Source organism: Pan troglodytes, chromosome 5 (genome assembly GCF_028858775.2).
Source record: "Pan troglodytes isolate AG18354 chromosome 5, NHGRI_mPanTro3-v2.0_pri, whole genome shotgun sequence".
Lineage (NCBI taxonomy): Eukaryota > Metazoa > Chordata > Mammalia > Primates > Hominidae > Pan > Pan troglodytes.
The window spans coordinates 123283581-123295788 of record NC_072403.2 but is presented as its reverse complement, the minus strand read 5'-3'; the positions used below and the strand labels follow the sequence as shown (position 1 = coordinate 123295788).

Below are 12208 nucleotides of genomic sequence, written 5' to 3'. Positions count from 1 at the left end.
GAAAAATATTTTTAAAATATGAAACTGTAGGCCAGGCACGGTGGCTCACGCCTGTAATCCCAGCACTTTGGGAGGCCAAGGTGGGCAGATCACAAGGTCAGGAGATCGAGACCATCCTGGCCAACATGGTGAAACCCCATCTCTACTAAAAATACAAAAATTAGCTGGGCATGGTGGCATGAGTCTGTAATCCTACTCGGGAGGCTGAGGCAGGAGAATCACTTGAACCAGGGAGTCAGAGGTTGCAGTGAGCTGAGATCGCACCACTGCACTCCAGCCTGGTGACACAGCAAGACTGTCTCAAAAAAAAAAAAAGAAACTGTATATTCAATATAGAAAATTTAGGAAGTATGAAAGAAGAAAAAATAAAAATTACATCATTTTTCCATGTAGTAACAGCCACCATAATATTTTGATGTGTATTCTGTTTTCTTTTTTAAAAAGTATAGTTTTTAGTTTGTTTTGTTTTGTGAAGTGTGACCTTATATAGTCACAGTATTATATCCAAATTTTTCACTTAACATTATATTGTAAACATTTTCCAAATGAGTTTCTTGACTATTTTAATTGCTGCATATGTTGCATCATGTATATATTATTGGACAGAAAGGTTGTTTGCAATTTTGTCACTATAGATATTATGTATATTATTATGTATGTTAAGAAGATATTAGCATTTTCTTCTTAAAGCATTTCTTGTAGGATTACTGAAAAATTTAAGGCTCTTGATACATATTAGGAGATTTTTTTTCCCAGTGGGTTATAGCAATTACCATGCTGCTGACAATATGTAAGAAAACTGAATTCACCACACCTCACCATTTTTTTTTTTTTTTTTTTTTGAGACGGAGTCTGGCTCTGTCACCCAGGTTGGAGTGCAGTGGCGTGATTTCGGCTCACTGCAAGCTCCGCCTCCCTGATTCATGCCATTCTCCTCCCTCAGCCTCCCGACACCTCACCATTTTTTATTCTTGACCTCATTATGACTTCTCTATCCTTAGTATTAGAGTTGGGTATGGTCACTTGGTATGTGTATTCATTTCCTTCAACAGCATTAATTCTGTTTCTGTTTTTTCACATTGCCAAGAGTGGATGCAGGGACAGTGCTGGATGCTGGTTATGAAGTTAACTAGTAGGGGCTTAAGTCTTTTCATATAAAGGAGACAGAGTAGCCCTAATGCTCTTCTTTCAGCTTCAAATCTGAAAACATGAATCCAGTTAGTGGATTTTACGTAGAGAGTGATGGGGACATTTGGGGAATCATGCCCTAAGAGAAGTGATTGAAAAAACTATGAATTAACTTTATATCCATAATAAAGTTAACATGAAGAAGTAGAATTATTTTATGTTGCTGTAGTAAGCAGAAATAGTATCAAGGAATTAGAGAAAGACAGAGGTTTCACTTAATATTTATAACTATTGGAAATGAAACCAGACTGTTTTCATTAGTGATTTCCCACATATTCATGCATTGGTAACATTTAAGCCATGCATCCTGTGGGCTCTGCCAGCTCCTAAGTTATGTCAGTGTTAATCCCTGCCATGGAATGGGAAGAAAGAATTAGAGTAATTTACCTCAGTTGGTATTTTTTTTAATGTTTAAGGGAATTTGAGAGTACGAAGATTCATTTGAATTGACTGGCTTTGTTAAACTACAGATACTGGAGAATATAGGAAGAAGCTATGAATAATATCCAGAGACATAGTATTTGAATGATAAATTCATTGTTTTTATTCATATGTGGTAATAATGGAAAATTACTTTAAGATTAGGAGAGGAAAGGAATCTGAAAAGTTTGTGTCATCTCCTTGAAGGATAGAAGGCTTCATGGGGCATTAAAATAAAACAAAAAAATACCTTCTCTCCCTAAGATTAATGGTACCTTCCAAAGGAAATTAAGTAGTAGTCATATACCTGTGAGGAAAAGCATATTGAGACTAAAGATAGAATGTACCTGCACAATATAGAGGGGGCGGGGAAGATAGACATGGACATTTTTGAGACTCCAAAAGGGACTTTATCTAGGATATGGAGTTAAATATTTTGGTAATTGCTCTTTGAAACAAAACAGTTGTTCTAAAATATGTTATTATAGGGAGATTGGTGGACGGCTCCTCATGGTAGAAACTCGACTTGCAAATGATCTGGCTGAGTTTGAGGGAGACTTTTCTCTGGAAGGACTTCGTCTTTGGAAAACAGCATTCTCAGCAATGACTCAGAATCCAAGGCCAGGGTCACCCCTTCGCAGTGGCCAAGGAGGTGTCAATAAAGGGTCAAGTAATAGCCCTAAGATGGTTGAAGATAAAAAAATTGTGATTATGCCTTGCAAATGTGCCCCAAGTCGACAACTGGTTCAAGTGTGGCTTCAAGCCAAAGAAGAATATGAACGTTCCAAGAAACTGCCTAAAACCAAGCCAACTGGAGTTGTAAAATCTGCTGAGAACTTTAGCTCTTCAGTTAACCCAGATGACAAACCTGTAGTGCCTCCAAAAATGGATGTAAGTCCATGTATACTCCCCACTACAGCACATACCAAGGAGGATGTTGATAATTCTCAGATTGCTTTACAAGCACCAACCACGGGATGTAGTCAAACTGCAAGTGAAAGTCAGATGCTGCCACCAGTTGCCTCTGCAAGTGATCCCGAAAAAGATGAAGATGATGATGATAACTATTACATTAGTTATAGCTCCCCTGATTCTCCAGTAATTCCCCCTTGGCAACAACCAATATCCCCAGATTCCAAAGCATTAAATGGAGATGATAGACCCTCATCACCAGTAGAGGAGCTGCCTTCATTGGCTGTTGAGAACTTCTTAAAGCCAATAAAAGATGGTATACAAAAAAGCCCCTGCAGTGAGCCTCAAGAGCCTCTAGTGATATCTCCAATTAATACTAGGGCAAGAACTGGGAAATGTGAATCACTTTGCTTTCATAGTACACCAATCATACAGAGAAAACTTCTGGAAAGGCTTCCTGAAGCAACTGGCCTTAGCCCATTATCAACAGGTAAGTGTACAAATAACAGGAAGTCTCCATAATTGTTCTTCAGAAATAGAAATGAAGATAACATTAGACTGTAATGAAAATCAGAGCTTTTTAAATGAAGGTATAGCTCAGCAAATATTTTTCGTCATGTCTTAGAAAGTCGTCACATGGCAACTGTCTTTCTGCTGTGAAATCTACTTATATTTGCTTCCATCCTGTCTTGTGGGTGAAATGCAGGAGCCCTCTCAAAAGGCTTATCTTCTCAACTTGACTTTCCTGTTGGCTTTTATACATACCCAGGTCTCCCACATTTTAAAACAGAAACAAAAAACCTGCCTTGACCTCACGTCTCCAGCCAGCTTCTACTCTTTCTCCTCCCCTTCAAAGCCAAATTTCTTAAAAGATTTATCTAATTTGACAACTCCAGTTATTTACCTCCTACTCATTTCTCAGCCCACTGTAAACTGAATTCTGCCCCTGTCATTCTACATTATAGCTCTTGTAAAGATTCCCAGTAAACTTATAGCTAAAACCAATAGATGTTCCTGAGTCTTATCATATGTCCTCTAAGCAGCCATTTTCTTGTTGACCTTACCTTCCTTCTTGGAGCTTCTCCACTTGGCTTTCCTCCTACTTCTCTGTTTTTTTCCCACTTGATTTTCTCATTATTCTCAGTTGTTATCTAAATGTTGGAGTTTATTAAGGCTTGATCTTAAGCCTTCTTTATATCTTTCTCTAAATGATCTAATTCCTGTCTACAGGATTACTACAGATAACTCGCAAATTTATATTCCCAGTTCAGATCTCTCTTTTAAGCTCCAGAACACTATATCCAACTACCTATCTGACATTTCCACTTGAATGCTAAATGGCACCTCAAGATTAGTATTTTAAAAACCAATTCATGATCTCACCGCATACATTCACCACCACTTCCCCAACACACATATATACATGCCTCCACATAAAAACCCATCTGGCCTTCTTTCAGTTTTCCTTATTTCAATGAATAGTGCCATCATTTCTTAGTTACACAAGTCAGAAACATAGAATTTATTTTTAACACTCACCTCATTCCCTCACTACCCACCTTGTAGTTTCTGGTCCCTAACCAAGCCTTATCACTTGTTTATCTCCCAAGTAACCTAGATCTATCTACTTTATTGTACTTCTTCCACCACAACCTTAGGCCAAACTGTCATCATCTCTTGCCTGGGCTCCTGCACCAGCCATTTTATCTACTCTTAGTAACTTCCAATTCTTTTGCACAGTAATCAGGGAAAAATCCCCACTCTGTTCTTAGTTAGTTACTACTCTCTTCAGATTTTACTTCCAGGAAACCTTCCCTAATCTCCTTGACTACATAAAAATTCCCAATTATATTCCCCTTTGTTGTATTAGTGCAGTTATAATTTTATTTTTCTAGTATGTTTGATGAATGTCTGATTCTCTCTCTAGACCCCACGAGGGCAGAAATTATGTCTTTTCTTCCTCATCATAGATACTTGATAAATAAGTGAATAAATGAATTAAACAGTTCTCTAGGTTAATGACTGAGGTATAAAATTCAGTAATTAAAACATAAACATTTAAAATACAAAATGTCAAAATGTTATTTTGGTTGGGATCAGAGGTTTGAATTTCATTTTTAAATTATGAAATTCTGGGGGGAATTCATAGGACAGCACCCACAAGTGGTACTTAAGTGTTTGGAACAACAAAAGGTTTTTTAAAAACCAGAAGCAGGTAATTTTGATATACATGTTAAATATTAAATTTCTTTCTACAGAACCAAAAACACAGAAGTTGAGTAATAAGAAAGGAAGTAATACTGACACTCTTAGAAGAGTACTGTTAACACAAGCAAAGGTAACTATACTAAACATTTTGAAAGATCAGTGGAAGAGCCAATCTTTTTCCTAGATTTCAGTTAGATAATTGTTAACTTTGTCTCAATTAAAAAATTTTGGTTACTTAAATTTTTGCATCATTATTTGCATATCTTTGAGACAACAAAAATTTGCCTTTTTTTAGTTTTTTTTTTTGTTGTTGGGATCTAAAAGATTCTTATATGTAAATACAAATATTACAGAGAAAGTGAATATGATAGCCAAAATGTGGATTATGAGGATACAAATACATTAACTGATTACTGGCAAAATCAGAACAATCCAATGACAGCAGAGCTCAAGTAAGTGATTTTTGATCCCACCAAAAATATATCCTTTTTCTTGGTTTATTACTTTTTTCTAAAATATAACCTTATTGATTTTTTAAAATTTATTTTACTAAGTAGTAAAAGAAAGCAACATTATTTACTACTGAAACTCTGGAAAGTCACAAATGTCTTTATTCAAATACTAAAAATATGACAAAACTTAGAATTATATGGTTATGTGAAAGAAGTATACATTAGACATACATCCTTGGAAATATATGCTAGAAATCACTTATATATTGGCCACTTCTTATAAATGTCATTAACTACATAAAATATATTTTAATATTTCTGAGATTATAAAACTTTTTAAACTTTCATTTATAAAATACTGTTGAATTACAAGCTATATATATTAAAAAATACTATATCAGTGTGTTGTGAACATAACACTTTGGGGAAAACAGTTAATAGATTTAGAAATCAGAAAAAATAATTTTGTAAGAAATAGATTCCATTTTTTTCTGAATCTTTGAAGATTACATTGTTTTATTTAATTCATCTTTCAGACACATGTTATATTAGAGTAAAATACAAATCAGTATTTCAAATCTTTTACAAACTTTAGCCAAAGTAGTTGGAAATATATTGATTGCTTGCTTGTCTTACTTCCAAGAAAGGTCAAGATAAATGTCCATGTGGTATAAATGTCAACTCCCTACAAAACTGTTATTTTCAGTATTGAGGGCTTCTGAACTGAGAGATAACATATGGTTTGCTTATATTTCTACATGTATCCAGTTCTGATATCTTTGTTAGCATGAAAATAACATTAATAAAATACAGTTTGTTCTTGAACTTAGAGATGATATTAGTTTACCATTTATTACTAAACACATAAAGCATATTATCTGAGAATAAGTAATCAAAAGAAAAATGATTGCTCATGTATCTTTTTCTGGCTGTGTGTATGTGTGTGTGTTTTTTTTATAGAATCAATTTGCAGCAGTAAATACCCCACAGAAAGAAACTTCTCAGATTGATGGACCATCTTTAAACAATACTTACGGTTTCAAAGTCAGCATACAAAACTTACAGGAGGCAAAAGCTTTACATGAGGTAAAACTGCAACAGTAAGGACACATACATTGTGTTCAGTTTAACTCCTGTTTTATTCTATAAAACAAGTATGGAATTTTTTTAACAAGGGAGGAGTATATTGAATTCTATCCTATTAATCTTCATCTTGTTCTCATTTTACTATTTTGTATATTTACATGTTTATGTACAATACATAAACTTAAAGCATTTAAGTTGCTGAGACTGCTTTGTGATTTCATATCTTTCACAAATCTCATAACTGAAATTCAGCTTATGGACATTAAAATAAGAAAAGATTTTTGGGAGGTGGAGGTGGGATGATCCCTTGAGTCGAGGAGTTTAAGACTATCCTGGGCTACATAGGAAGACCCTGTCTCTACCAAAAAATAAAAATAAAATTAGATGAGCATGGTGGCACGCACCTATAGTCTCAGCTACTTGGGAGGCTGAGGTGGGAGGATCACTTGATCCTGGGAGTTCGAGGGTGCAGTGAGCTGTGATTGCGCCACTACACTCCAGCCTGGGCTACAGACAGAGCAAGACTCTGTCTCTTTGGGGAAAAACAAAAAAAAGAAGTAAGTCTGTATTTTGGGGATTATTATATTAAGATGTTATGTCACATCTGAAATGTGATATTTACTTGTATTTTCTGTTTGATTGGCTGAGTGGATTAGAGCTTGCTACAAAAGAGGATAAATTCATTCACTCATATACTCTCTACTTAACCCAGCTATCTTCACAGCACAGGCTGTCTGCCAAAGACTAGGACTTTGCAAAAATATACATCAGCCACAGTATGCATTGGAAAGAATATGTGAATGGGTCACTGTAAATTTATTTGTATGCAGAAAACAAACTCAAAGCACGTATCTGACTGGCAGTAAGATAGAAATTGGAGTATGTTTTCATTGTTTACACCTGTGCTGTCGTATGGTAGCCGCTAGCAGCATGGATATTGAGAACTTAAAATTTGGCTTATACAACTGAAGAACTGAATTTTAAACTTTATTTAATTTTAATTTAGATTTTAAAACATAGTTGACTCAAAGTATGTTTGGAACGACTTAGGTATGTAATACTATTTTTTACTCTTAAGTTGTATGAAATTACAGATCAAGTATTTCTGTAGAAAATTTAGCATGCACAGTGAGATATACTAGAAGGATAAAGTACATACTCATTTCAAAGACTTCATGGAAAGAATAATTTAAAATATTTTGTTAGTAATTTTAATATTGATTACATGTTGAAAGGATAATATTTTAAATATATTGATTGGATCAGATCAAAGTGTTTTTAAATTAACCTATTTTTATTTTTTTAATGTGACTACTAGAAAACTTTAAGTTACATGTGACTTTCATTATATTTCTATTGGACAATGCTAGTTTTATACAGTCATTTTATGTCTTTGCTTTTAAAGCAGAGGATTAGTAACCACCTTTAAGTTATAATTCAATTTTTAAGTGTGGTTTTTTTTCTCAAGTCAATTCTGTTGTAAACTGTTCTAGAGATTAGATTAACATAAACTGAGGGAAAAATTTTAATATTGTCCTCCTTTGTTCTTCACATTTGAACTGAGAATTATGTTTTTTTAGAATTAGATTGGAACATAGTCTCTCCCTCATTTATTCATTTGCACATTTTTCTCATTCAACAGCATTCATTCAGTTTCTGTTTTATACCTAGGTCTATACTAGCCCCTGAAGCCTAGATAAATTAAGTGATAAATTCAGTAATACATACCATCAAATGCAAACTTGAAATTAGCAAATTTTTAAAAACTTTGTTAAAAATATGTATTAAAGCAAATTTGATAGACCATAGCAAAAAGACATGTTACATTTGATTATTCTCTTATTTGAAAAGTACGCTTTTCTACATTTTCCTAGGTAACCCTGTTTCAGAACCATGGGCCCTCTGGAAGTTAAAATCACTCTGGAGATCTCACTGGTTGCTCTGACAGCTTCTTCCTCCCGATAACCGGCTTTCCTCATCTCAAGGCACATTCCAAACTGCCGCCCGGTGGTTGAAACAGGGAATAAACCAAAGAAAAAATACTGTTCTCTTCCTTTCTCTAGGAAATTATGTTTGTGGCATTTTCTCCCTCTGTTTCCATTACCCTAGGATAATCTCTCTTTCTTCTGCACATCAGTACTCAGTGCAGAAGACAAGGGTTGTAATCTTTGTCCCCCTTCTCACCTGCCTCTTGCCTAGTCACACTCACTAAATCTCTCAAGCCATGTCTTTATATAGTTTGCTTTAAAAAAATACCCCCTAAGCAGAGTAATGCATTTTGTTATTAAGGAATAGAAATGCAAATTTTGAGTGTGAAAATTTGATCTAGTAAACAAAAATCAACCTCTAAGACCCTTTTAACCTAAAATTGTTTTCAGAGTCTTCATGTCTTTTCATATGTTCATCCCTTTCTTTTTTTTTTTTTTTTTTTTTTTTTTGTTTGAGACATAGTCTCACTCTGTCACCCAGGCTGGAATGCAATGGCACAATCTCAGCTCACTGCAACCTCCACCTCCCAGGTTCAAGCAGTTCTCCTGCCTCAGCCTCCCTAGTAGCTGGGATTACAGGCATGCGTCACCACACCCGGCTAATTTTTGTATTTTTAGTAGAGACGGGGTTTCACTACATTTGCCAGACTGGTCTCAAACTCCTGACCTCAGGTGATCCACCTGCCTCAGCCTCCCAAAGTGCTGGGATTACAGGCATAAGCCACCGTGCCCGGCCTCATATGTTCATCCCTTTCTAATGAAACTGGTTGTTTTGTTTTATTTGGGTTTGTGGGAGGAGTTTTCCATTTAAAAATTTTTTATTTACTAAATTAATGCATGCTTATTGTTAAAATTAAGTTCTGAAGAGTATGCATTTAAAAGTAAAAATTTTTTCCCTTAGCTCTCCATTTCATGTGGTTTGATTTTTTTTTTAATGCTAATATTTTAAAGTAGAAACAGCAGTATATGTTTCTGAGGAAAGTGGTAGATTTGTATTTGCTTTATTATTATGCCTTATACATGCATAATTGATGTTGTTTATATTTTAAAAAGTACTTAGTGGCCAGGCAAGGTGGCTCACACCTGTAATCCTAGCACTTCGGGAGGTTGAGGCAGGAGGATTGCTTGAGGCCAGGAGTTCGAGACCAGCCTGAGCAACATAGTGAGGCCCCATCTCTACAGAAGTTTTTATAAATTAGCTGGCCATGGTGATATGTACCTATAGTCCCAGCTAGTAGGAAAGCTGAAGTGAGTGGATCACTTGAGCCCAGGAGTTCAGGGCTGCAGTGAACTATGATCACACCATGGCATTCCAGCCTGGGCAACAGAGAGAGACCCTGTGTCTAAAAAAAAAAAAAAAAAAAAAAAAAAAAAAAAAAAAAAAAAAAAAGATTATTTAACAAATTTACAATGAGCACATGCAATAGTATATATACCAAAAATACTCAATCAGGACAAAAAAATTTGCAATGAAAAGTAAGCTTCCCTCCTACTTTAGGCTAGCAATTTCTTTCCCCCAAAGCAATAAGTATGTCTACATTTTTATGTCACTTTTCAGAAATTTTCTATGCATGTGCTTCCATTTTTTCATGTATAGAAGTTTGCTGTGTTTACTGGTTCCATGTATCAGTGTATTATAGTGATCTTTTTATATTAGGACATACAGATCTGCCTCATTCCCTTGAAAATCTTAAAGGTTACAGAATATTCCATTGTGTGTATCCTTTATGGATACCACATAATTTATGTAACCTGTCCCCAACAGGTAAACATTTAGTTTTTTTCCAGTCTTTGCTATTCTCGAGTAAACATCCTTGTGTGTATATTTTATCTACATGTATGAGTGTATCTGTCTCTAGGATAAATTTTCAGGAGTAGGATTGCCACATCAATGGATTTTAATTTTGATAGAGATTTACCAAATTCTACTCCTGTCACTAGTGAGAAACTTGAATTTATATTTCTTCAACAGTTTGCATGCAAGATAATACAAAACACAAATCCTTTGTTAAATTTATATGATCTGAATAATTACCAATATTGAAACAGGAATCTGTTTTCCATTGCCAGGTGCATGTACATGATAAAAAGATGAGGTATAATTCTAGCTATAATCATGAATTCAACCTATATTTTGTTTTTCTTATTTACTCTGTCTTGATTTTAGAAAGAAAACTAAGAATTACAGTTAAAAGTTTATATTGGCATAGAAAAATAAGCATGAAAAGCAAATATTAACTTTTTTGCATTATATGTTAAAGAGAAAATGTGCATGTGTAAAAATCTGGCTGTTGTGTAGTTGATACCATAACAGTTCTTTTTTTTTTTCAGGAAAAACTATAATTAAAAATCTGCCTAGTGTATGCAAAAGTCTAAGTTTAAGTAGCCCTCAAGTAGTAGTGAATTAATTGGTAGGAAATTTGAATTTTAAAAAAGCTCTCTTTTTACTTTAAACTACAGGTAAAACTATATAGTTTAGCTAACTACATGAAGAGTAAAACGTGACAGACTTTGGTTTCATTGTATAACTACTTGGACTAGTCATTCTCTTTCTCAAATAGGCATTGAGAGATCCTGCATATATTTGAGAAAAATAGTCTAAATATTGTCATTGAGAGCAGATTTTCTGAAATAACATCATGAATTGATTTAATCTAATCTTGGGATTAAAAATCTTTCGTTTTAATATATGGAGTGCTGAGCTGTGACTTTGTCCTTTATGTCCATTTTTTCTGTAATCTTACATACATATTTCCCTAGAGCCTTACATACTTCTTTGAGCATGTCTTTAAAAAATGTTTTAAAAACATAGTATTTATTTGCTTTTATAGATACAAAATCTTACCCTAATCAGTGTGGAGTTGCATGCTCGAACTAGACGAGACTTAGAACCGGATCCTGAATTTGACCCAATCTGTGCTCTGTTCTACTGCATCTCATCTGACACTCCACTGCCAGATACAGAAAAAACAGAACTCACAGGTGTAATAGTGATTGATAAAGACAAGACAGTGTTCAGTCAAGGTATTGTCCATTTTTATTAATGATATACCTGCCCACTCTAGGGTGAATGTTTTAATGGGGAATTCCTGTGCTGAAGATCTAATCTAAGCAAGCATGATGACTCTTTTCTAAAATGTTTGCTGAGGTAGGGGTAGGAGATTGTGTATAACTTTGTCCTAGATTTATTATTCTTACTTGGATTAGTCAGAAGCAGCCAGGCACAGTGGTGCCTGCCTATATATAGTCCCAGCTACCTGGGAGGCTGGGCAACAGGATTGCTCGAGCCCAGGAGTTTGGGGCTGTAGTGCACTATGATTGTGCCTGTAAATAGCCACTGCATTCCAGCCTGGGTAACATAGCAAGACCCCATTTATTTATTCATTTTTTAAGTCAGAAGCAATGCAATATAAAGATCTTAATATTTATAATTATCTATATAATTTGTTCTAAGTATTATTTTATAAAAATACTTATTACTAATACAGAGTCCACCTTATTATGTATCCCTAGATTAGGTGCACAGTCTTCCTTATGTATGCATATGCAGGTATTTTCCTGCTGATAGAGGGTTTATCTTACCACTATAAGTTAATGGTTCATAAGATACTTTAAAGATATATTCTTACTTTGCTTATATCTCTTTATTTTTCTTTCTAAATAATATACTTTTGGTTCAGAGGTTCTTCATATAGAATGCCATATAAGGCATTTTATAAAATACCTACTGTCCCTCTGCAGCTTTCAGTGGTCACCATTACAAGTGAATTCAGTCCACTGAGGAGGAAGTCTTAGCACAGAATACAACCATATTAAGAATTTGCAATTTATTCAGTGATGTGCTTGAGCTGACACATACCAGCTCACAAGCCAGTTCTTGAATTTTCATGAATTTTTCAAACTAATTGCTGTCACTTTGGCAGTTGGAAATCAGTCATAGGGTGGGGGAGGGTT

General features: G+C 34.6%; 1 protein-coding gene across 10 annotated transcripts in view; it reads left to right on the top strand.

Moving 5' to 3' along the window:
• Positions 1-12208, top strand: part of REV3L (REV3 like, DNA directed polymerase zeta catalytic subunit) — a 193136-nt gene that overhangs the window by 116065 nt on the left and 64863 nt on the right. For all 10 annotated transcript variants that reach the window (XR_010157764.1, XR_010157763.1, XR_010157765.1 and 7 more), the window contains 4 exons: positions 2097-3010; positions 4779-4858; positions 6141-6266; positions 11086-11278. Coding sequence is in view for 6 of the 10 variants with exons in the window: in XM_003950901.6 (XP_003950950.2) it covers positions 2097-3010; positions 4779-4858; positions 6141-6266; positions 11086-11278 (1313 nt within the window). In the remaining 4 variants the exon portion in view is untranslated. The remainder of the gene's footprint in view (positions 1-2096; positions 3011-4778; positions 4859-6140; positions 6267-11085; positions 11279-12208) is intronic.